The 26502-nt window shown below is 36.5% G+C and overlaps 1 protein-coding gene across 1 annotated transcript in view; it reads right to left on the minus strand.

Annotated features, from left to right (window-relative positions):
• The window catches only part of LOC104271127 (A disintegrin and metalloproteinase with thrombospondin motifs 6-like), a 71822-nt gene that overhangs the window by 34110 nt on the left and 11210 nt on the right, over nt 1–26502 (minus strand). Inside the window, exons 4-6 of the mRNA XM_009865714.1 lie at nt 21334–21548; nt 20751–20834; nt 20118–20263 (exon numbers count right to left, since the gene is read on the minus strand). Of these exons, the coding sequence (XP_009864016.1) occupies nt 20118–20263; nt 20751–20834; nt 21334–21548 (445 nt within the window). The remainder of the gene's footprint in view (nt 1–20117; nt 20264–20750; nt 20835–21333; nt 21549–26502) is intronic.

The following is a 26502-nucleotide window of genomic DNA, read 5'->3' on the forward strand; positions in this document are numbered from 1 at the left end:
ATCTACTGAGTCAATAACTTAATTATTAAAAAAAAACCAAAAACCAACAAATCACATATTTATCATGAAACAGAACAGGATTTTTAAGTGATGTTTAAAGAATATTTTACTCTACTGAAAATGGAAAGGTTTTTGCTTTTAAATGTTAATGCAACTTATATGATAGTGATTCTGTTTCTATAAAAGTGAATTAGTGTTTTAGCCAAATTAATATTTAATGCCTAAACTATTTCTGCAAGGCTTCTAGTGCCTCTATTTCTAAGTTAAGAGCTTTAGTTGAAAAAGGGAAGAAGTGATTTTCTCAATATTTTACTTCTTTAAAAACCTTCACAGGTTGACACAGAAACACAAGGATGCTGAAAATGACACTTCAGTAGGTTTGGTGGGGTTTACCTTTTTTCTTTTTTTTTTCTTTTTCTTTTTTTTTTTTTAAGATTCTGGCATATAGATTGAACAGGGCAAAACATTAAAAAATAAAAACATGAAGAACTAGTTACAGAAGATAGTATTAATTTATTGGACCTTTAGGTTAATAAACTTGTTAATATTCAACCTGCAACATACAAAAGCATACCTTTGCAGAAAAATTAACTAGTTCTAGAAATACATACAGTGGTCAAAGAAAAGTATGTAACCCTCAAATGTGTTTTGTGCCTCACTCTTTGCCAAATACAGAAGAATTTTATTTATCTATAGATTCCAAATTCTTAAATTGTAGAGCACAGGTGATTAGTTCTGGATGTTTGTAAACCTGTTACTGCTCTGCCCTTTTATACTTTTGAACAGTGTAAAATACAGACATGAAATCTTAAATTTTGGGTTAAATTTACTCTTAGAAATTACCTCCTCTTTAAAAACATTCATTAATACATAAAAGCTATTTCAATAAAGAGATTAATTAAAACAGAAAATCATCTTACCATACAAGCTCTAAAACAGAGTATCTCTTCCTCATATAGCAGCCTTCCAGTAGCTAAAGGGGGCCTACAGGAAAGAAGGGGAGGGACTCTTTATCAGGGAGTGTAGTGACTGGACAAGGTGTAAAAGTTTCAGACTGAAAGAGGGTAGATTTAGATTAAATATCCTGAAAAAAAGTATTTTCTGTGAGGGTTGTGAGGCACTGGAACAGGTTGCCCACAGAGGGGCTGTGGAAGCCCCCTCCTGGAGATGTTCAAGGCCAGGCTGGATGAGGCTCTGAGCAGCCTGATCTAGTGGGGGATGTCCCTGCCCATGGCAGGGGGCTGGAACCAGATGATCTTTAAGGTGCCTTCCAACCCAAAGCACTATGATTCCTCCATGTTCGTAAAGGCAATATTTACAAGGAGTGAACTGGTACTATGACTCTTATTCTGCAGTATTTAAGAGTATATACAGAAAATGCAATTTTGTCAACTAAGTGCTCCAAGTTGCTAAACCACACAGAAATCAAACCTTTATCTCCACAGCAGTCAACAAGAAATACAGGGGGAAAAAATACTCAATGAGGCAGAAGGTCATAATTTAGAGTCTGCAGGCAGAATTCTAGGCATTAAAAAATAGCTCTTTCATATGGATAGTACTTCCTTGTAGACAGTTGGCCTTCCACAAAGAATTCACATTAGATTAATTAGAGCATTTGAGCAATCAGCTGGATATGAAGCTTAGATACTAGTACCTCTTGACATGCCCTAATTGCTTAAGAAAATCTTCTGTCAGATTTGACAATTTTAACTCCTGCACATTTGACAGAATCACAATCATACTTTCTTATTTGTCAACAGTGTTTCTGAGAATAAGAAATTCTTAACATAAAAAGCCTGCCACACGTGCAATTTAAAAAGCAGAAATATGCTTCAGAAGTGCTTAGTCCTAAGCAACTTTCATCAAGTTCAATGGAGCTGGAAATGCTGAAAAATCATACAAAACAGAATGATATAGTGATCCTTTATTTTTAAAAGCTTTGCTAGGAAATATTCACATATTTCACATATTTACTACAAATGTAGCTTAGTAAAATAATAGGAAACTGCCTTATTGGGGCCCCTACAGAACTTAAAAGCTGTGTGAAGACTATTACAGCACTTTCATAACATTCTCTTTCCAGTCCTTTAGCTCTCTTGTTACATTTTTCAACCCAATAGCTCAGCCTCACTTTTGTTTTAGTAACTTAGTGGGAAAATACATTCAAATACAGAGATGACAGTTTACTCGAGTATAGTCAAAAGCAGTTTTATGACGGCTATTTAAAATAATTTTTTTTTATAAAATCAACTTTGTTTCCAAAAATTTCATCTGCGGAAAGCAAAACTTCAGAAACATCTGATCTTGTTTCTGAAGTTTCCTCCAAAAAGCTGTATTTGAAAATATGAAGCAATCATGAGCTGGCAGTCTTGGGTTTGACCTCACCACATGTAACAGGAAATTACTTGGTAACTATTTGGGAAAAATAGATGAGTGGAGTAGGAGACCATCAAGACTTTGTTTTGAGAGAAACTATAAAGTTATGTCTCGTATAGTGTTCAGGGAGTCTATACTATTGAAAAACAAGAGTTTCTCAAGCTTGGTTTCAGCGTATAAAACTGATATAATTGCCAAGAACAAAGTATGCTGTGACAGCTTTAAGGGCAAAATGACAGTCCAAAAATGCAAGAGATTTTAGTGGACAGCATAAATGAAGTTACTTTACCAGCAGATTAAGTTCTTCAAGATACACTGTCCAAAAGCACATTTCAAGAAAAATCACACAACCAGTATAATCATGGACTTATTTTTGTCATAGCTACTGAGACAAGCACCCCCTCTCTTCCCGCTCCACACTGATGTAGTACAATTTCCCCTCTCCACACTCACTCACACCAACTTCTCTCATCTTCAAAGCCCAAGCCGTATAGACTGAGGAAACAGAAAGGAGGATGGGGAAGCACGGTGCACCACTGTGCATTCTCTGATGTACAGAGAATACTAACAGCAATTTTGCTTCTTTGTCATAGTGCTGTCAATATACATCATCTTTGTTATAGAGGACTTCAGTGCAGCACTGGAAGTTGCTGGAAACTGTTCCTGGGATCCAGGGCAATAGAGACTGCGCACTTCTACCCAGTGCTGCACCTCTCCCGACCCTCCCCAGCAATTAGCCAGTGCTCGCAGTGAACACTGATGGCTGTCTTAAAGACGTTAGGCATGGAAATATTTTTCAGCAAAGCTACCACAGCAAGTATGAAAGAACAGGCTCTGGAGATTAAGGCAGGGAATTCATCAGAAGGCCATTATCCAGTTGGTATTTTTTACTGAACCTCTGCTGCTTGATCTTTCAGATATAAAGGCAAGCAGCAGTGAAGAAGTTTGTTTTTAATAACTTCAGTCACATGCCAGTGAAACTCTTTACACGAGCGAAATGAAAGAGGTTGTAACAAAAGAGGCAGCAGCCTAGGAGAAGGGAGGTGTGGCCTATTGCTAAAAGAAAATGTTCTACCTCAACTTAGGACCATTAAGGAGAAAAAAGGCAGCCTGCCATGTACAAATGAGGAGGCCTTAGACTTCAGATGTATCAAAGGAAAAAGGTCTAGAACTGGAGCACTTAAAAGTACCGACGTGTTATATAAACATGCAGAGGCAAGAATAATTAGCTAAACTTGTCATTTTTGAATTACATTATTCTAAGTGAGCTGATCACAGCAGCTCAAACACCCCTATCTGATAATAATTTAATTAGGAAAAAACAGATTATCTCTGAAACATTCACAAAAGCATTGAACTCTTTTCATACTATGTACAGGTCCTTAAGCTGCTTAAAAACATAGCATGCAACTCCAAACCAATCAGTTTTCTGGGTAAATAAATACAAGCTACAACGAAAGAAAAAAAAACAAAACACACTGAAACAAACAAAAATACCCGATAAATTCATTCTTGAACTCTCTTTTTTCCCCGCTCAGGACTGAAAAAAATACTTGGATCAGTATGTTTTGGATCACTAGAAGCTGACAGCACAAAAAATAGAACAGTTGTGACCCAAAGAAAAAGAACTGCAAGAAACGTAATAAAAAACTGTATTAGTATAAAATTCAACAGAAAAGCAGAACGTGTCCCAGACAAGTGATTTATGAAGAAGCATTCTATTCTCCACATAGTTCAAACTTACATGCTTAACAGCTGATAAATAAACACCCACAAATACAGCATCTGATTCTCTAAACCGTAATTTACATAAGCATTTCTACCAAAGTCAAGGTTTCAATCTCATTTTCCTCCTGATTTTACGGAGCTGCACCAGCCTCCAATACATGAGACAGTCACAGCCTCTGCTGTTATGTCTCCATAACTCCTCTTCCTACAAATACTACACTGAACTGCCTCTTCACATATGCAAGTATATTTGATACTGTATCAGACACAAAATAATTCTTTTTTCATTATACTCTTTTCCTTAATATGTATCCAGATTTTAGCTAGCATTTTATGAAGTCCTCCATCTACAAAAGCACAGTATTTGATACAATGGAAACTCCAGAAACTAAGTATTTTCTTGTGACATAGAAGAAAATACACACTGACACAGTAATGCTAACAGATGATTCGGGGAAATAGCTCATCTCAAACCTATTATCAAAGTGTCTTATCTCTGAAAACACACACTGGCAAACTCTATCACACGCTTGCCATTTACAAGTATCAGATAAATATACAACTGTGTACAAAATATGAAATTGAGGTACATAGATGAAGAAGGTTCACACAATGAGTAGGTTCACAAATGAAGATGAAGAAGGTACTTAGCAGAAGGTTCACACATTGTCTTACTAAATACAAAAAATGTCTTCCCTCTGAGCCTCTAAGAAGACTGTACAGACTGTACATTTCCTAACTATGTCTAATCAACAGACACCAGTAAAGACAATGATCTAGCATTAAAAAAGGTTGAAATTCCTTAATGAAGTACTCTATGGGGATGGAAAGAATTTTGACTGAGAAAAATCCTTGAGCACTGGAGCATGAGTCCCCATTGCCAAATCTTCCACAAGACTACAGAGTAGCACAGGAATTAAACTCTCAGCCAAAGCGCCTCGATGAACCCTTCAGCTCTGTTAGCTTGGCATATATGTGAAGTGAGAGATATTACAGAATCACAGAATGTCAGGTGTTGGAAGAAACCTCTAGAGAGCATCTAGTCCGAGCCCCCTGCCAGAGCAGGATCACCTAGGGCAGCCCACACGGGAACACATCCAGGTGAGTTTGAACTCTTTGGAATTAATTCAAGTACAACTTGCTATATATCTATTGTCTCAGAATTTATTATTTTTTTAAAAAAAAAGCATTTCTAAAGTACACATTTATTTTATACTGCTATAGGTCTGTGATTCCAAAAAACTGTTTAACAATAGCGCATTCTATTTCTACAGATGAGGTGATTTTAGAAATAGGACACTGAATCACATCTGTATCACCAGTTCCACAAAGCATTGCTGCAGACCACCTCACAGAAAATACTTCCATACAGCTGCACCAGATACTTGGGGAACAAGTGATTCAAGATCTGCATGGATGAAGAATCTCTTTAACATGCAGCAGGGGAGCAGAGGATGCACCTGAAACCCAAGGATAATGCAAAAGCTTATGGCACACATCATTCGCAACATGCAAGAAACAGCAGTAACCTTTACCAGAACACATAGTTCAGATTTAGATCACTGAAGTAGTAAAAATATTTTTCCTTCCTAGTTTTACAAAAGTTGCATTACTTGAACTAATCAGCATGGCAGGAAAAAAAAGCAAGCAAAGTTGGAAGAAATAAAGATAACATTATGACATTTTAAGAGTCCTGGGTACTGCGAAGCAAGTAAAAAGGCCCTAAGCACTAAATTTTTAAAGTATAACACCCTAGTATTTCAGGCTGAGGAATCCAAAGGGTTTTGTTTGTTTGTTTGCTTTAAAGGGTAGAAAGAAACAAGGGTTTGAGTGCTGTTCCCCACACACACGTGTACATAGAATTTTCTTGTATTTCTTCCATGACCAGACACTGAATGTAATTGTTGTCACCCATAATCAAGAATAAGAAAGAATAAGAAAGTATTCTGCCCTCTGTATGGCCTGAATCTTTCCATATGATACCCTTACGCAGGGTTAGCTTTTTTAATACATATAATTGTGCAAAGCCAGGCTAATATTTAAAGCACTTGGCATAAGCATGTGAGTTTGTCTTACCGATCAAAATGCAGGATTGTAGCCATAGTAAACACTCTTCCTGAAAATTTACTAAACAGAACCACTTAGAGAGAAGTTAAATGTATAGAGGTCATAGGCAAAGGAAGACAAAATTATATATTATTCTGACGGATGAGGCTGAGGAAGATGAAAATCATCTTTTACAGCCAAAAAAGTCATGCTGTATAACATCTCTAACAGCTAAATATTTTTGGATTATGTTTGGGATTTTTCTAGCAGTCAGGACAATTCTAATTTCTCCATTACACATTAAAAAACCCCATTGAAATAAAACTGCTACAGGTAACAGGTAGTGACCTTGACACAATTAAAATGCAGGATATTTCTCTGCATTGTGATACCACCAAAAAAATATTTCATACATATAAAGAGTACTAAAGGAAATCTGAATCTGCAGGCAAGCAAATATATACCAAAAAAAGAAACACTTTCCATCTCCCTGAAAGAATGCAACTTAACCACTGCGTATTTTCACCTTAAAATACTTGGTATATTCAGTGCTTGCCAGAATAAACTGCTTCAACTGAAAGCTTCTATAAACCATTAAGAATGGAACAGAATCGCATAGAATGTGGAATAGAATAGAATACGGAATGGAATGTGGAACAGAATAGGATAGGAATAGGAATGGAATAGAGTATATTTCAGTTGGAAGTGACCTACAATGATCATCTAGTCCAAAATACGGAAGAGAGAGAGAAGAACAACAAAGAAAGAGAAGAAGATAGACAAGGACTTCTGGTCCAAATTAAAGAATGCTTTCACCATGCGTGAAGAAAAGCAGGTGAGAAGAGACAGATGCAAAGGTGACAAAAAGAGCTTTGTGGGTTTTAGCTGGTTAAGAACAGTCTTCGCAGGAGATTATTTTGTATAAAAAAGGAACCACAGTATATTTGAGGAGTTATTCTGAAGGTACAAATCATGTACTTGAAACTTTTCCAAAAGATTTTTAATCATTTTTTTTCAGCTTTCCTCTAGAATCAGAGAAAAAGAGAAACAAGTCTGAAATTAAATGATATTGAGAACACTATTTTAATGTGTGCTCAAAACTTAGTGACTTTTGGCACAAATTCACAATTCAAATCATCAGCAACAATGTACATAGCAGTCTGAGTTAACATCACTTAAGGGCTCCCGTCAATGAGTTTAATATTTTCTGCCGTAATTACCATGTGTTACCATCCTAACTATATAATAGGTGTTAAGAGATGCACGTTCCTACTCATTTTACAATCTGTTGCAGTTACATAAAACTTCATGTTTAGACGTAACAAGTAAAATTTAAATATAAAAAAGCTTTTTTAACATGAAACTTTTCTATGAGTATTTTCCTATTTGTGATAAATAGTTGAAACTACTGAACTTTGTTCAAGTGTAGGTCAATACGCCTTACAACTGAATCACAGAATGTCAGAGATTGGAAGGGACCTCGAAAGACCATCTAGTCCAACTCCCCCCTGCCAGAGCAGGATCACCTACAGTAGGTCACACAGGAACACGTCCAGGCAGGTTCTGAATGTCTCCAGAGAAGGAGACTCCACAACCTCCCTGGGCAGCCTGTGCCAGGGCTCTGTCACCCTCATAGGGAAATATTTTTTCCTAATATTTTTGTGGAACCTCCTAGGTTCCAGCTTGAACCCGTCATCCCTTGTCTTGTCATTGGACATAGCTGAAAAGAGCCTGGCTCCGTCCTCCTGACACTCACCCCTGACATATTTATAAACATTTATGAGGTCACCCCTCAGCCTCTTCTTCTCCAAGCTGAAGAGACGCAGCTCCTTCAGCCTTTTCTCATCAGGGAGATGTTCCACTCCCTTCATCATCTCTGTGGCTCTGCGCTGGACTCTCTCAAGCAGTTCCCTGTCTCTCTTGAGCTGAGGGGCCCAGAACTGGACACAAGATTCCAGATGTGGCCTCATCAGGGCACCTCATAGAGGGGCAGGAGGACCTCTCTCGATCTGTTAGCCACCCCCCTTCTAATACAGCCCAGGATGCCATTGGCCTTCTTGGCCATGAGGGCACATTCCTGGCTCATGGTCATCGTGCTGTCCACTAGAACCCCCAGGTCCCTTTCTCCTACACTGCTCTCCAGCAGATCAGTCCCCAACCTATACTGGTACTTGGGGCTGTTCTTTCCCAGGTGCAAAACTCTACACTTGCCCTTGTGTATTTTGTAAAATTTCTCCCCGCCCAGCCTTCCAGCCTGTCTAGGTCTGGCTGAATGGCAGCACAGCCTTCTGGTGTGTCAACCACTCCTCCCAGTTTTGTGTCATCAGCAAACTTGCTGACAGTGCTCTCTGTTCCCTCATCTAGGTCATTGATGAATATATTGAATACTACTGGTCCTAGTACCACTTCTCTTGTGCTGTACAATAGTTATAAAATGCAGGAGAGAAAAAGCATATGAAATATTCAGTACAAAGGTTCCACACTCAATACAGAGCCAAAACAAACACTAGAATATGTATCACTATTGACAAATGAACATTTTGATTTACTAAACCATACGAAACTGCTTGAATAAAAGTATTGCCAGTTAAAAAAGTAGACAGTCTTTACTCAGACTAAGACAACTACATGCATGTGGGGGGAGGGGAAGGGAGAAGTAAATCTTTTATTAAATTTACTAGCTTGAGGTACCACTACCACATGTATCCATGGTGATAGGCCCTAGTCATGCACACACAACAGCTTTTGGGCTATCTTCATAGTGTTCATTGACTACTTCGACATAGTTGTGAAATACTATAAATAGTATATTATGAGTTTAAATTAGCAGTGCCTAGAATTTTGCATAAGTGCATGTGTGGACAATTAATGGCCAGTTAGGAAAGATATTTGATTATGCAGCACTAAAAGAGATTTTTTTATTCACACTGTTATTAATATTGTAACTGCCAGCCTGTATTAGCTTAGTCAACAGAAATACAGCTAGTAAAGGCCAAATCAGTAGAACTACAAAAATTTTCAAATCTAGAAGTAAGTAAGAGATAATAAAAAGCAGAAACCGTTACATTTTCTGGGCATATTCCCATTAGTAGTATTCCTACGTGCTACAGTTTCACCTGCCGATACTGTAAAGAATTTGAATATAGTTCATGAAAGAGCAAATTTAAACAAGATTTGTTAAGTCATTAAATATCTTTACAATTTCATTGTTAATTCTTTACAATTGGTCAGACCATCACTCCTTCATACACTTTTGCAAAATAAATGGTTTGACCAGAATTTCAGTTGGTTCTCACTGTTACCTCAGCATTCACATTTTAGCAATCACACTTTCCTGTGTTTATTTCATACAGTAAAAATTGAGAAACAGATTTTTTGAAAATTAAAAGTGTCAGCTAAGAAAGCTGAGAATACAACACAGGTAGTAATTTAATTCTGAATATAGCACACCTGAGTAAACATGATTTCTTATTTTCTTTACTAAATTTCTGATCCATTAAAATGTTTTTATTCGAGGTGAAAACAAAAGAGTGTGATTTCATCTGAGTTTAAAGCAAGATTTTATCTGCTTATTTATTTATCTGCTTTATTTTTATTTTATTTTTATTTTTTATTTTTATTTATGCTTTATTTATCTATTTATTTATTTTTATTTATCTTATTTATGCTTATTTATTTATCTGCTTACTTATTTAGTAGATCTGATTTCAGGATAGATGTTAATTAATCAAATGCAGGTTTGGCTAATGATCAGGACAGCAGGGAAATTAAAAACTATTCAAGTATGGAATTTTAACTTTGGATTTTTACTTTAGTTCAGTCATCCAGTTCTGTCAGAATTTTAATAGCTTTTTAAGCTGCATTTCATCAAACATTATGAAACTGAAACTGGACAGCTACAACTTCTTTCTTTACTTGGGACAATTCTGTAATATCCTCTGCTCCTGCCTATTCACATCTGCTCTGTGACTGGAAAATTTTGAGACATTTCCTTTCAAGTGTCACTACTTTGCTGTAAATTCACTAATAAAGCAAGAAAGAAAATAAAAATAATAACCTGTAAGTAGTGCTAATCATTTTGGAAAGTACTTTTAATACATTGGTTATGCTTAATAGTTAAAAAGTGATAAATCTCTATGTATAATGGGCGTTTATAAAAGCAGCAAAATAGGTCCAACTTCAGAGAAAACACCATCCCTAAGTAAAAAAGGTACCTAACTCAGGCACCTAACTTCAATAATATGCATTTTAAAACAGCAAAATATTTCTGAAAGTTATTAAGTAGCATGGAAAAAACAGTGCTCCATTTAAGGTTTACATGACTACTTGCATAATTAAAATGAACAAGCTATGAACTCAAATTGCAATCTTATCCAGAACCTACCAAAATAATGGGCATGCTGCCATTGACCTCAAAGCATAAATAATCATGCCCTTCGTTAAGACAGACTGGTGTCAAGCAGCACAAACTGAAGAATACTGAATCCTAAAATTAAATGGCTATGATGTTGCCACTAAAAGAATTAATTTACAACCCGTGATACATAAGCAATCTAATAAAATATAGCTATAAAGTTGAGCTAAATAGTGCAGACTGATGTTTAAAATACGAAGAAAACTTGAAAATGTAGCATATATTCATGTGTGGTGAAAAACAGAATTTATGCAACACATGGCAGACAAAATCTGAAATTGGTGAAACTCCAGGGTAAAAATTGGCCTAATACATTTTTCTGGATTCTTAAGAATGAGGATCACAGCTACTCACTTTCACACACACACACACACACCCACACACACCACACACCACACAGACACAGGCACACACACATGCACACACACGCAGGCACACCACACACCCCCCCCACACACAACACCCACCACACACACACACACACCACACACCACACACACACACACACACACACACATTCTTCTGCCAGTCATTGTAAGTCATGAAAAGAGTAATAGCCCTGATACTGCACTTAAGCAAGAGAGGGTAAAGAAAAAGGAGAAGAATGCTAGGATTCTACTCAGACTACTAGGAAAAATCAAAAATGAGAAATTTTTACACAAGTCTATGTTCGTTACAAAAAAGATGACAAAATATGACATTTCAAACTGCTAGACAGCCCTTCCTCAGATATCTGGCCAAGCAGTAATTGAGTGTTCTAACAGATATCCCAAACTATTACCACCAAACATTTCCTGGAAAAACTATCATATGAATAGTTTTATGACCCTTTGTGCAACTCAGAAGGTAAATGCCTGGACCAAAAAAATAAGGGGGGAAAATAGAGCATACCAAACGATCTTTCATTGATTTTTTTTCTTCTGTAGTAAGTCTAAGGCGTAAACGGAAGAATTTTATCTGTAAACTACAGCAAAGATTACTACACCGTTACTATCAACAGCAAATGTAGTTTGATATTTTATGGTTTTATCCCAATGCAGTTTTAATTACCAAAGGTTTAATTGCCTTACTTAGAGAAAGACTTGAACTGAGGGCAGTAAGGAGTTGCACTCCATGTTGTGTGCTGGCAGATATTCTCAAGTTTTCCAGTCCAGGAAACCATTAGGTGTATAACCAGTTCCACTCGATGAGTACATCTTAAGAGATGCTAGTGGGATTATACTCAAAACTTCTGTGTTCATATATTTCAATCAACCTACCCCAAAAAATTAAAAAAAGAAAACAGCTTTCCGACTTGAAGTCTCCAGTCAGAGCACAAAAGTCTGAACTTTACTCCATGACATTGATCATCCAATCTTCTGGATTTGGTATTAAATAAAACACATTCTGAACACATTTTATCCATCTGGAATGGATTAGGCAAACTCTGGGTATACCTTATACCTTTTCCACACTTCCACCCTCGCAGATCCAAATTTTACAAACAAAATCAGAATGCACACCTTCTAACTAGCCAACAGTAAAGTAAGAGTCAACTAATAGCATCAGAAATTAAAAATAACAGCCTTTTTATTGATTAGAAAACATTCTACTCTCACAGTGTGCTTGTTAATTAGCTGCAAATCACCTGCTGGCTGACATTTGCCATGCAATAAGCAGTTTTTCAGATTCACATTCTAGCTACTTTATTGTTCCATGTGCATGCCCTCAAATCCCACAGAGTCTATTCAATTTCTTCAGCTACAAAACGTAGGAATAAATTTTAAAGAGACAATTTACACTAGCCCCCTCCTCCCCTCCAAAACCCCAGAAAATTCACACCAAAGAGTGGAAATATGAACAACATTTCAGGCCTTATTCTGTTAATGTGGGATGAAGGAACAAAAAACCCCACCCAATAAGTAAGTGTTTAACTGTCACATAAAGGGAAACAACATAATATGCCACTTGACTTTGTTAATTCCCAACTATTCCATATTTTTCTTTCAAGTCTGTGGTATTTAATTTGATTTTATGCCATCATTTCACAGCCCACAGCTTCTCAGCTCACAAAAACATACAGAAAGTAATCAATGAAGGAGAATTCTCCACTGAAATCTTCACATATGCTTCCTCACACCACTGAACAAGCAAGCAGTGCTTTGGAGTACGGCTCCAGACCCATACACATCCAAAGCAAACTATTTACACACAGAGACCTTGCATTGCTGTAATGGCTCATGGTTGCTAGCTGTAGTTCTCAGCAGCAACTTCTCTTCTGACAGTCTTACAATCTTCATTCCAAAGAATTTGCCTTATGATAGTGAAGACACAAGAATAAGAATAAAAGAACTGTGGTGCTTTTGCCATATCCAGCAACATCCTGATTCCATCAGTGGTCAGTAGCAGGTCTCTAACAAGGAGTGTAAGGAACTTAAAAACCCTGGTACAAACATTCCTGTTACGGAAAGCAGACGCAAACATCAATTACATTACTTTCCTCAGTATGCTGTAGCAGAGTCCTAGTACATTCCAGGTTTGTTTGTGGGGTTTTTTTCCCCAAATGAATCATTCTGTATTTATTTATAGATTTTTCACTTACATGCCTCTAATTTCCTAAAAACAAAGAGGCATGGGGAATTTACTGTTATTATTTGGAAAGCAGGCTTCTCACATTTTAAGAATCTGCAGAGATAGGTACATGTTGCCATTAAGGCCTATCAGCTTTTCAACTCTCCTTCCCAGAGGAGTAATCTTACATATGTGGTCTCCAGGACAGGAAGTCAACATATAGTCTTTTTGCACAAAAATCAACTAAGGAAAAACAGCCTCCTGTCAAGGACTTAAATTCCCTTCAAGGAACTCCAGAAGAACAAATTTAAAGGCTGCATAAAAAATAAGGGTGAAAACCTCTTAATCGACTAAGAGCCAAGGAAGTAAGAAGCAAACATCAGAATCACTTCTTAAAATCAGAACTCTTTTCATTAATGGAGGATGAAACCGCAGGATGAGGATCAGAGACAGGGCTTCATGGGAACAGAAATGCTTTACATGTCCACTTTTATTGGACAGGGCAAGAAAATTACAATGACAGAGCAGTGTGAGAGTGCCTTGTATAGAAAAGAAATCTTTGCAACAACTTATGAAGCCCAGAAAAAGAGTGGAAATGTGCCTTCAGGAAAGAAACATAACAATCTTGGACCTGTAGGAGGAAAGGAATGTGCAGAGTCCTGGCTGGCTCTACCTCAATACCAAACAAGCAGAGAACCTGATGGAGAAATGTTACTTGCTACTATAGAATAAAAGTATATTACTAACATACAAGCAACTGGCATGAGAAAAGGGTAACTGTGTCCATAAAGTACACTTCCTATTAGAACTGCTACTGGGACAATGGAACTACCAAATCATCCCCGGCTGCCTGAAAATCCTCAATGTTACAAAAAAATGAAAGGCATGGTTGTGGTCAGCTATACACAGGTATGCAAAAGGAAACATGAAACTTTTTGCCGCTCTCAAGTATCTACAGCAATGCCAGAAATATTGCAGTTCTTTAGATTATGAACCACAAGATTTAGAGGAGTTCAGGATTGCTGCCATAAACATAGACCTTTTGCCCCCTTAGAAAAACTGGCAGCAGTGGCCTGCACAGGAGATGCATCTCACAGGCAAGTGAAAGAGACTATACCTTGTCCATGAGAACACATGAATGAGGGAACAACTAACCGAGGCACTGTGAAGTTGATCTTGTACTTATAAAATAAACAAAGTTCTGTAAAATTTCTCTCTTCCTTGAAAGATTTGATGAACCTACCAATTGTGTAATAATGCTAATGCCTCCCACACGGACCTCAGCAATGTTGCTAGAGACATGTTGCATACTAACACTGAGGTTAATGCACACACCACACTGTGTAGCAATACATTTACTGAATTACAATTACAGTGGTACCTGGCAAAAATACAAAGTTCTATATTAAGAGAGACCTCATTCACTGGGTCACAAACATTAACGTGTACAAGCCCATTTAAAACCCACAGAAATATAGAAATTATATCATCTGTGGTACTGAACACCTTTACTGACACCAGTCTAATCTATGAATCAAGTTGTATTTGGCTTAATAAATACATAAAAAAAAAATCTTATGGTCCTGATTCTTTATTCAAGCAAACAGAGATTCCTCCAACAAAGCACATCAGTTCAGTGGGGCTGCAGAATAAATTGTTGCTAAAGCAGTAAATCACTTGTAAAACTAACTCAGGTGGACTCCAATCCAAGTAAAAGATTTTTGTATTTCAAGATAAGTCACTAATTTTAGAATGTGTATCTACATAAGTGCATCTCTAACAGTGTACTGGGGGAAGGATGTAGGTTTACAGTCTGAAAACTAAAACTTTGTGAAGTATTTTGCATGGAATCACTTATGTTCCTATAACAGCACTGCAGTTGCATAAGAGAACTCTATTTTTCAAGCTTAGTGGGTTTTTCCTTTTAAAAAACATAAAACAAACGCTTGATGATGCTACCAACAGGAGATGACACTTCATGCAGTGACTTTTGAGAAGCACTTTTTATTTAAGCAATGTTTCAAATGTTTCTCTATTTAGAACATTTGCATCACAAAGACCAAGTTCTGCCTCTTTAGAGATACACAAGCACAGAGAGGGGCATCTCAACTTCCCCTTAAACTTTCCTCTCTATGGGCTGGTACACCTTTTACCTGATCTACTGACATACCAGGAGGCAAAGTAATAGCTCTGAACCTTCTATCCCGGCAGGAAATTACTCTGCTGCTACAAATTCAAACATGTAATGTGTAAAAACAAATATTTAGTACCTGGACAAATCAAGCTAACCATCTTGAGCTATACAGAAGTGTAGTATGAGAGAACTTTGAGGGTGTAAATAAATAAATAAATAAATAGACATTTTTTAAATGCTGTCATCTTCTCCATCCCTGCTACAAAATGTAACCCAGTTTAACTCCGGCCTTTCCCATTCTGTGGAGGCAGAGGACAAGGAATAGTTTTGTTCATAATATATATGCTTGTAAGTTAACCAAGGTATTCCTGAGGAATTCTGTAATTCCTGCTTTATGATCTGTAAGATCAAGAGAAAGAACTAACTAATTAAAATGGACGGGAAGGAGGGTTTGGCATTCTTCAAAATAAGTAACAATATCATATTGTTACTTATTACAACTTATGATATTACAATATCATATGGTCACAATATCATTGTGACCTCTGAACTGTTATGGTTTTAAAGTAAACTATGGAGAATCTATTTCTTAGGGAGTTTCTGAAGAAACAAAAAGGGGAAGCAGGCTACCAAAGAATGTTAAAAAAAAATAAATCAGTAAATAAACAAGGACTAATTCAAAACGGCAAACAGATACTTCTACACTGGGGGTGGGATGCACAAGGGAGAATATGCAGAGACTCAAATTTACACCAAGTCTTGAAATGACAAATCTGAGAACCCGATACTATGCTAAAAAGTGAGACTATTGCATCCATGACGCAGCAATATAGGAACCAAATGCAAAGACTACCACTTGCCTACCAAAAGACTTGAGGTAAGAGAATCATGCAAGGTTTTCTCCTACTTCTATTAATTTATAACATTTTGACTTTCAAGGGTTCACTAGGTTTAACTGAAATCAAAGTCACTTCATGGAAAAAAGGACAACATTGTCTTAACAGCATTACACTATTAATCACCTTCATAATAAAAAACCTGTCTGCTTAGTATCTTAGTATCACCTGCACCCAAGAACCCAATTTTGACAATTGCAGAACACAGTATTAAAGTCTGAGACTTACAGTCTCCAACAGAAAAAGACTAGGTGAAACTCCAAAAGGAGAACACTATAGGAAAAGAATCCAACAACCAAGTCTCATTGTTTTATAACACTCATTCAGTCAGCCTTATCTTGAAATAACATTTAAGTACTTAATACAAACAAAATACAAACAGAATTTCTGTAAATTAATAAAAGAACACAATAGCACAATAACACACACAACCGCATTATCAATGTTCTGGGTAATTGCTATTCTTGTTACACGAAGCCACCCAATATTGCAAGACTTTCTAATAATCCCTCTGTATAAGGTCTAATACCTACCCCTGGGATCCCAGTACAAGAAAGTATCTAATTTTTACCCATTTCATGGATGCTTAAGAGCTCCCCTGAGAAACTGGAGGAAGATGCTTCTGCTGACAATAGCATTTTTTATGCCTACAGCATAAACTCTAGCAGCATTAAAGAATCTGAAATCTGTCCCAATATTCATTATAATGAGTTGAGAATGCACATTATTTTTTTTTACCATGCTTGTGCAATTAATACCGCATTTCCATCTTCTGATTGGGAATCAGGCTTTTACTTGGACCACTGTCTTACCTGTCTTACTTTTAATTATCAGCTACAAAATTTTCTGCAGTCCCCTGCCCCCTTAGTCAGATAAGAACTCCACAGACTGCAGGGTGCCTGTAGGACCACGACAAGGAGCCTGTGCACCAGGCACACTGAACACAGGTAGGCTCTCCTCCAGAGGCCAGTGGCTTCGTGGGCATGGCAATGCCTCCACAGGACTTACTAGATCATCTTGGCACACCTCCACACCAGTGAGGCCACCTGGTTCTAGCATACAGCTACTTTAGGTACAGAAATCTGTCTACACTGGTCAAGCAGAGACCACTAGGAAATCAGCACCCATAATACCATTTTGGTGTTGTTGGGGTTTTTTTTGCCCAGATCAGGGCATGCCATCTTTGAAAGCATCATGGAGGAAAGTCATCTGTTGCTAAGAAAAGCTGAGGTGCTGTCTTCATTTGCAAAGATGAAGATAATGACTCCTTCCCTTAACAACTTTGCTCCACTTCCCAGATAAAGATTGCTGTAGCTGCAAACTTACTCAGCTAAGACTAAGTAGTATTTTAAAATACAACATCAATCACTTACTGAAAAAACTGGTTTTGATCAACACAAAACTACTCATAATGTTGAATGAAGTTTGCCTACTTCCCATAAAATAGTAACACACACAATGACCAAAAATAGTTCTGGTTTCAAATTCAGTGAAAATGTACTTAACCCATACAAAGCAGAGCAGCATCAATGGGACAGATTCCAGAAACTGCTTTCAAAACAATATTATAGTGGCTAAAAAATAACTTAGCATTTGGTAGTACAGGTTGCAATTCTTTCAGGCAGAAGAAATTGTTAAAGACCTTTCCAACATGTTAGAATTCTAAAACATTCTAGATATACCCTTCTTTCACATATAATGCATTAACTCTGGTTCATCAGGTGAGAGATCCAAAATAGAATGAAAGCATGCATGTTACCATTTCAGTAATTAGTTCAGAACTGTTTAAAGTTAATGGAGTTACATGTTTAGATTAATATAAATTCATCCATTCTTCATGTATGCTGATGCCACTTACTAGTACAAGTCAGTAAAGTTAGCAGTTTTAGCAAAAGCCTGATTGATCTGTTCAAATCGAGCAGTGTAGCCTTTGGGATTACTTTTAAAAATAACAGTTATTATAGTAAAAAAAATTAATAACGCATTCTATTGTGAAAGCATATATAACTGAACTTAAAAGTTCAGTTACTTATTATAAAGGTTTTACTAGCTTGCAGATATTACTTTGAGGCACTTTGTTGATTTATAATATAGATATATACTTACAACTGTAAACATCTTGGAAGGAAATCTGGATGTTATTTTTATAACTATTATGTCCTTTTTAAAAGATAGTATACACAAATCCTAAACAACTCTGCAAAGTAACCTTTATAATTACTAATGACATAACAAAGAATAAAATAAGTCCTTCATATTTACTACTTCTGGCTGAAAAAACTTAATTTTCAGTGACTATTACTCATGTTCGCTGAAAACTTGCTCCTTTTGCAGTTAAAGGCCTACAAGATAGGACTGATTTAAGGCTTCATCTGAAACACAGAACTGTTCATCACTATGCTGGGAACCTCCTACAAGAACAGGGGAGCCAGTACAGAATATATAGTAATAAAACATATTAAAGCACAACAGCGAAAGAAAATAACAACTGTGCTTTGCAGTGCCTGAATAGCACTAACAAAATGTCAAGCTGTTCAGCCATAACAATAAAAATACAGTCTTGCCAACAAAGCTATGGGGCGGCTTCAATTGACACATCTATACAACCTACCGATTACACTTTTTCCCTCCGTGTCTAAATTATACCTATAAAAGCTTGATGTGTAGCCAGCTGTAAAGATGTTTAATTTCACATGTGAGCAGCACTAGTGAAGGAAATGTTGTATGCAAAAAATAAACAAAGGACTTTGTGAAAAATCAAGATCTCTGAATGTAACTATATTTTCTCTTTAATTTCTTTCTATTTGTTTTTATTAGACTTTAGATTTTTTTTAACTTCTTGGACCATAACAACTGTCTAAATCACTCTGCCATTTATTGTTACTATGTAGCATTAATGACCACATGTAACAATTCTATTTGAAGTATGAATGCAAAAATTAAATGCAAGTGATTCATCACCTTTTCCTTTCCTAAAAAAAAAAATTGCAACTGTTCCTTATGCAAAACAAAGCAAATAAAAACAACCCATCCCAAAAAAAATCAACTACTTTTAACACCTTTTATGCAAAATTCAGAAAAAGAACCATTCTTTTAATCAGTATTTTTAAAAAAATCTCCAGTGAACACAATGATTCCACAAATAAGTCACATACAAAGCCGTGCAGAATTTGTCCTGTAAAGCAGAAACTATAATAAACAGATCCTAATCCAAATTAGTGCTGCTGCACCTGCTGCTATTTAAAATAAAATAGAAAAGAATAAATAACACCCTTAGACAATGAGGAAACTGATCTCCTAATAAAGTACAGTTGCCTATCTGTAATTGCAAATGACAAACACAAATACGTTTATCAGGACTGCAAAATTAGAGCACAAGCCTTGTCGAATTTATCACAGTAATGGTGGAACAGAAGCACACAAGCGGGCATATATGCAGGCTTTGAAATGACCTATTAAAACTGTCAGTTCTCATCTTAATTAAGCATAATAGATCAAAACAGCTATAAAGCAGATTCTCAAAATTGCCTGAATCAGCAAGAACCTGGTTTTTGGCAGAAATACTATTACAGTAGTTGAGGTTACGGCCTGAAATTCTTATAAAAAGCATTATATATGGTCAACAAAACATTTTCCATACTGTTCTGTTCTCCATAATGTCGTGAATTCTTTTCAATTATCAAAGCATTAAATATTCAGTAGGATCCATCTGTTTTACTAGAATACACTGCACTGGCAATTACAAAGTGAAAATAACAGCAGAAGCAAGTAACTTGCAGATTTTACTTTTCCCAATTCTTAACCTATAGCTTAATAGTCTGATATATTTAAGACAAGCCATCTATTAATTTTCCTTCTCTTACGAGTACCTGCCAATTATATTAGTTTACAGCTAGCCTATATACGTATAAAGTAAGAACAAGAAAGCTACAGAAATAAAATAAAATAAACACAATACTTATAATGACCATACCTAGTAATAAGAACCGCATTATCATGGTGGGCAATCCCATTTTCTGGAATGGTGTTTCCATCACTTTGGTGTGAGAGAATGGATTTCTGCCACTTACAGAAGCTATCGAGGGACTTGTCTGCATGGTGGTTTATCTCCAAGTTTGGCTGCAATACAACATGCATACCAGAAATGTTCCAAACAAATTACTACGGTCAGTTGTTAAGCCTTTTGAAAACTAAAATGGGACTATAATTAGAAGCAGTGGTTTCTAGGAATAAACTCTTCTTGCCAAATTTTATCTCTGTAAAATCTGACCCCAAGTTCAGATGTGTATTACTGAGCAGGCAATCTTTCTGCTCCAACTTTAATAATGATTATGTCAATACAAAAAAATAAAAAAAATCAGAATATCAAAATATCAAAATACAGATCTAAAAATAAAACTGACATCCCCGAAGTTGTATTAATATTCACCTGAAGTAAGAATAGATATCTCTGAGATAGTACATGAGGAATATTCCTTTCAACTGTTTCATCTTTATTAAAGTAGTAAAAGATTATAGGAGAGATGAAGCCATTAAAAGAAATCTATATTACAGAATAACATAACTTGTAGTTCAGGGATATAAAGCTTAGCACAACAGTTCTTACCTGGTCTTCAGTGAGGACAATTAAACGTGTCACTATAATATTCACAACGTTTCCTAGACTGGAATCACGATAAAGTTTGGCAACCTGACCTCCAGAAAATAAGAAAAGGCACAAAGTCAGACAAGAAACACTACCTATTTCCTAAATGGTTAAAAATAAAGCTATTTTCTCACTCAGTGTAATTTCATAATATTCATTATCATTATCACCCAAATAAGAGTTATTTTTGGACCAAAAAATGACCATTCAGTAAAACAAAATTCTTGGGTCGCACTTTTCAATTAAAACTGTTTATACGTTGTTTCATAATTCATCCACACTGTTGACCTAAACAGAGTAGAACTGCACAGTCTAATCATATGAATTTAAAGACAATTGAAAACTGATCACAGCGTACTTCCTGACAGAAACAGTACTGTATTTTTCCCCACAATGCTAACATTTGCCATATTTCAGCTACTAATTCCTGCAAGTTAATACATGTTTTAAAACACTAATCATACCAATAAATAAAGACTTAACAGTTGGTTTATCATTTCAGCACATGCATATTGATTTGAACACAGAGAGGGACGAAACTTACAATATTCATTACACTCAAAATGTAGTGCTCAATGTCTTTGCGACCATGGTATCCCACCATCATTTTGTCTGCTACTACCAGCGTTTCCACAAACCGTTCAAGGCTTACTGATCTCTTCTGCCGACTACGACTACTTAGCGTGTCATTGACTGAGGGTGAAGCTGGAAAAGCAGATGCATCCCTCATCCACCAAGGTTTACTGCTTCCTGTGAGGTCTTCTAGGAACCAAAATAATTAAACACAAAATAATGAGTTTAACTAGTTAAACTCATTCAAATGCAGCTGGTTTATGTTGATGTTACTGTTTTTCAAGCTTCTCAAAAGTCATCTTTCACGAGGCAAGGAAAAAATAAATTTATTATTTTTTATTATTATTTTATTTTAAAATATCTTATATAATGGAAAAACAGCTTGGAGTTCCAATACTCTCAACTCTCCTTAACTTGGCTTAGGATAACAAAGCATGAATCTTCTCTTAATAGATCTGATTCTGCACATCTATGTTAATACTAGAAATGAGTTACAATTAACCACAAGCACACGTTATAAAATTTTTAAAGATTAAAAAAGAGAGCTGCAACATTTGGAAAAAAATTCTGGAAGCAAAAAAAAAAAAAAAAGATAAAAGGTATCAAAATATACTAAGGAATTAAACATGCTGGTAAGGCAGTAGAAAGAGCTGAACTCTGTACTTATTAGGCAATTACGCTTTACATGCCTAATAGTTTTCAGCACAAACAAACTAATTTCCTCTTCAGAAAGCTATCAGATTATGTTTTACCTACCTCATGAATTAATTTAATGGGAAGTTTAAAATGGCCTTACACGAGATAGCTGCTACAGTTATTTTCAGAACCAATTTTAATTCAAATACATTGATTCTTGTACTTGTTTCACATGAATATACAGAAAAAATGTTTCTTGCATGCAAGAGCTTGATTATCAAAAATTCAAACAGCTGTGACTATCAGCGAAACAAACACTATAAACACTTTGCATTTGAATTCCTGTCCTCAGGGCAAAAATCAAACCCGGTCTTTCCTGAAAAACTGTGATTTTTTTATGTATTAAAGATCCCTTTTACACAAAGGCCCACACAGATCTTAACCTTAAGTGTATCAAACCACCTTACTAGTATGGTTTTACCTAAGAAGGATTTCCAAGTATCTACAGTATTCTTGCTAGTTATAGATGAACATAAGTACATTAACAGTTGGACACATTTATAACTGTCTGAACAGGACCGCTCAAGTGAGCAATTTCTGTGTAGCATCCTTTTCTCTCCAAAGGACCTAAGCTAAGGATGAGTTGCGATAGGACCAGTACTTTCCATGAAAAGTGATGCTTTATACAATTCAACTGAGCATGCTATTTTCAGAGAGCAATAGCTACACCACAAAGTATGTATGTTCAGATCAAAATCAGGAGCACAAAGCTTCAGCGTTCCCACTGCTGCAGTGCTTCCCAATTTTTGAGGCCTCAGTGTTGGCTTTAAAAGGTGCATGTTTTAGAAAAGTCAAAAAATGAAAATAGACCTCGTAGCTGAAAAAAATGTCAGTAACAAAATTGTCCTCATTCTGCAATGGGTATAATCCATTCTAAAATCCTGTATCAAATACTAAAGCCTTTTGAGGATTTTATAATTAATACTAAGATTTTTCCTGGGTTTCATCTCTATTACAGAAAACTAGAGGTGCTTTGATTGTTCAAAGATTTTAATCTCACTTAGGTAGTGATATAAGAATATCTGGAATCTTCTCTGACAGCTTCTGTACTAAAATTTTCTAAGAGTCCACTCTTCATTTTCAAATAACAAATGGTGATGTTTGAGGGTTTCTAATGCTCTTAAGAGTGCTGAAAATACTTTACAAATGTAATATTGCTTCAGAATTCATTGATAATTTTTTACTCAAAGATGTAAATCTATTCTAAACTTTTGAAAACTGATAAGCTCACACAGAAAACCTGCAGAGGAAAAAAAAATATTATTTTGGACTCATCTTGATAGCTTCTTTCAAACAAAGGTCTCAGAAGACTTCAAAAAAACAAACATTTCTCCTTTTCTTATCAGATGACAAGTTTAGCTTAGGCCACAGCTGGTCTCAAAATAATGGGAAAGCTGGAAACAATCCTGAGTACTTGGGCTCACACTCCAGAACTATCAATGCTTATGATGCTTTCCTTTAAAATCACTAAATGCTGACTAAATTTTCTTTAAACAGCTAAAGCACATCAATAAAAGTTTGTAATATATTTAACAAAAACAGTTCTGTGGCAAGCTATGTCATTTTTCCACCACATTCCTAGGTTAAAAAAGAAAAACTTTAATAACATCAAACATAGCTATCAATAAGAAAACAATAACTAAAAAAAAAAAAACACAGAAAAACACTGTAATTAACCCCAAAGTAATGACTAGAAAAGCAGGGAATTCTATTTTAAATTGCAACTGAAACAAAATCCAAATGTGTAGACAAAGGGTTTATCAAAATAGTATCCAAGTTTTCTTAAGTCAGCCTTCTAAAGATGTTAGGTAGGGGTGAAGTTCAAGAGAGAGGAGAGAACACAAAAGCGGAGAAAGATCTCAGAACACATCAGAAAACTACATACGCAAAATACAAGGAGAATGTGTCAAACTGAAGCATCATGTGCTTCTTTTTGCCTTATTTTAACATTATCATTTAATGTATACACGAGCATTTTCTCCATCTTAGAATACACCAACTGCCAAGGTCTGGCATGATTAAAACTACTACGTAAGGCAGCATATAGTAGAACCATCCCTAAATAATCTGCCAATTTGCAGTTTTCATAGGTCAACTTTTGTTGATTCTCATCCTATCCAAACATAGCATTCTGCAAGATAACCCATCGGCCTCAAATTCCACTGAAGCAACTGGAATTTGACCATCGTCAACTTAGCAAAGTCTTAATGGCTCAGCTACATAACTTAGTGATGATATATACACCCGACAGCAATATAACTTTTTTCTTAAAACGACTCATGTGTAATCACTTAAAATCTAATTTAGTTTATGAACATTTATCCCATGTTCTTATCTGAATTTCCCTGCCTCTCAAATTCTTCTCCCGTATTAGCCACCAAAATTCTATAATCTACTATACAGTCATGCATCACTTGCTCATCCCAACCAATTCCGAACATCCTTTCACTAAACTCCCACGCCCCTGTCTATTATTGCAATTTTTCTTAGAAGAGACAGAAAGGGTCTCACTTCTCTGCGAATACACAAAAAATTAAGAAAGGGTCTTACTTCTCTGAGACAGAACAAGTACACAATAAATTAAGATCTAGATGACAGCAGGGGAAACTTGCCAGATCCTGAACAGTGGTACAGATACACAAATATGTTCCTCCCAGAATATTGTATGGGGAAAACTGTTCTGCAGAGAGGCTAAAATCAGCCTCTGGACAAAATAAATTAGATACTGCCAAAAGGCAGCCTCAGGTTCATTACAACCAAGAAGGCCAACGACATACTGGCTTGTATCAGAAATTTTGTGACCAGCAGAAGAAGGGAGGTGATTGTCCCTCTGTACTCAGCACTGGTGAGGCCGCACCTTGAGTATTGTGTTCAGTTTTGGTCACCTCAGTATAAGAGAGACATCGAGGTGTTGGAGCGAGTGCAGAGGAGGGCAACAAAGCTGGTGAAGGGCCTGGAGAATAGATCTTACGAGGAGCAATTGAGGGAGCTGGGACTGTTCAGTTTGACAAAGAGGAGGCTGTGGGGGGACCTCATCATGCTCTAAAATTACTTGGAAGGACATTGTAGAGAGGTTGGTGCTGGTCTCTTCTCACAGGTAATTAGGGACGGAAGCAGGGGGAATGGTTGCAAGTTGCAACAGGGCAGGCTTAGGCTGGACATTAGGAAGAAATTCTTCATGGAAGGAGTGGTCAGACACTGGAACAGACTGCCTAGGGAGGTGGTTGAGTTGCCATCCCTGGATGTGTTTGAGAGTCGCTTAGATGTGGTGTTGGGTGATATGGTTTAGGGGTGAACTTGCAGTGTAGGGTTAATGGTTGGACTCGATGATACCAAGGGTCTTTTCCAACCTGAATAGTTCTATGATTCTATGACTGCATTTTAAAATACAAAATTGGACTGCTCAGAACTTCCAAAGCCAGCTAAATGCCCTGAAGATTACTGTAAATCTGGCTCTAGTCCTAGGGTGTAAAAGATGTAAACTTGAAAATTAATATTTGGTTTTGCTTTTTAGATATCTTAGGGATGCTCCAAATGGGAGTTTATAAGGTTTTGGTGTTCATGAGGAGGATACTAAAAAAAAGCACATCATTTGGAGACGCAAAACCTTGCAGTTTTGGAGGAGAGCAAATTTTTTTTTCAGAAATTTTCGTGGTGTGGAAGTATTATACAGAACAAGGGGATAAGAGAAACTGAGACAAATGAGCATGGCAGTAGTCTCAGGCTTGTAAAAAGCAGTGCTTTAATATTTTGATAGTTAAGGACTTCCGGATGTGACAGATATGAAAGCTCAGGAAAAGGAAAGGATCTTCCAGGAAGAAAAGCATCATAAAATACGCAGTGGACTGACTAAGTCATAGAATGTGTTGGGCTGGAAGCGACCTTTAAACGTCCTCTAGTCCAACCCCCCTGCAGTAAGCAGGGACATCTTTAACTGGATCAGGTTGCTCAGAGACCCATCAAGCCTGACCTGGAATGTCTCCAGGGATGGAGCCTCCACCACCCCTCTGGGCTACCTGTGCCACTGTTTCACCATCCTCATGCTAAAGAAAAACACTAAAGAACTTCTTTCTAACTTCTAATCTAAATCTACCCTGCTCTAATCTAAAACGATTGCCCCTCCTCCTGTCGCTACACAAAGTGCTAAAGATTACCGTGCATTTCACACAAAAACGTGTGCAAAACACATAGCTCTGATCAACTGATATTGTGTACCACAGATACTGCCACAACAAGCAAATGCAACCTGACCAAACTAGCTGCCACTGCTTCATCCTCACTTGGAGGAGAATGGCTTCCTAAGCACTAACCTAGAAGAAAACATCTGACCAAGGCCACCGGGATATCTAATCATACCTAAGGATATAATAATATTAAAAATGGCATCATCCTATACTTCATCATCCTTCCAGTTACTTCAAGAGGTTCAGGTGACAGCTTTCCC

This window comes from Apaloderma vittatum, unplaced genomic scaffold, assembly GCF_000703405.1.
Source record: "Apaloderma vittatum isolate BGI_N311 unplaced genomic scaffold, ASM70340v1 scaffold5633, whole genome shotgun sequence".
NCBI classification, from domain to species: Eukaryota; Metazoa; Chordata; class Aves; order Trogoniformes; family Trogonidae; genus Apaloderma; species Apaloderma vittatum.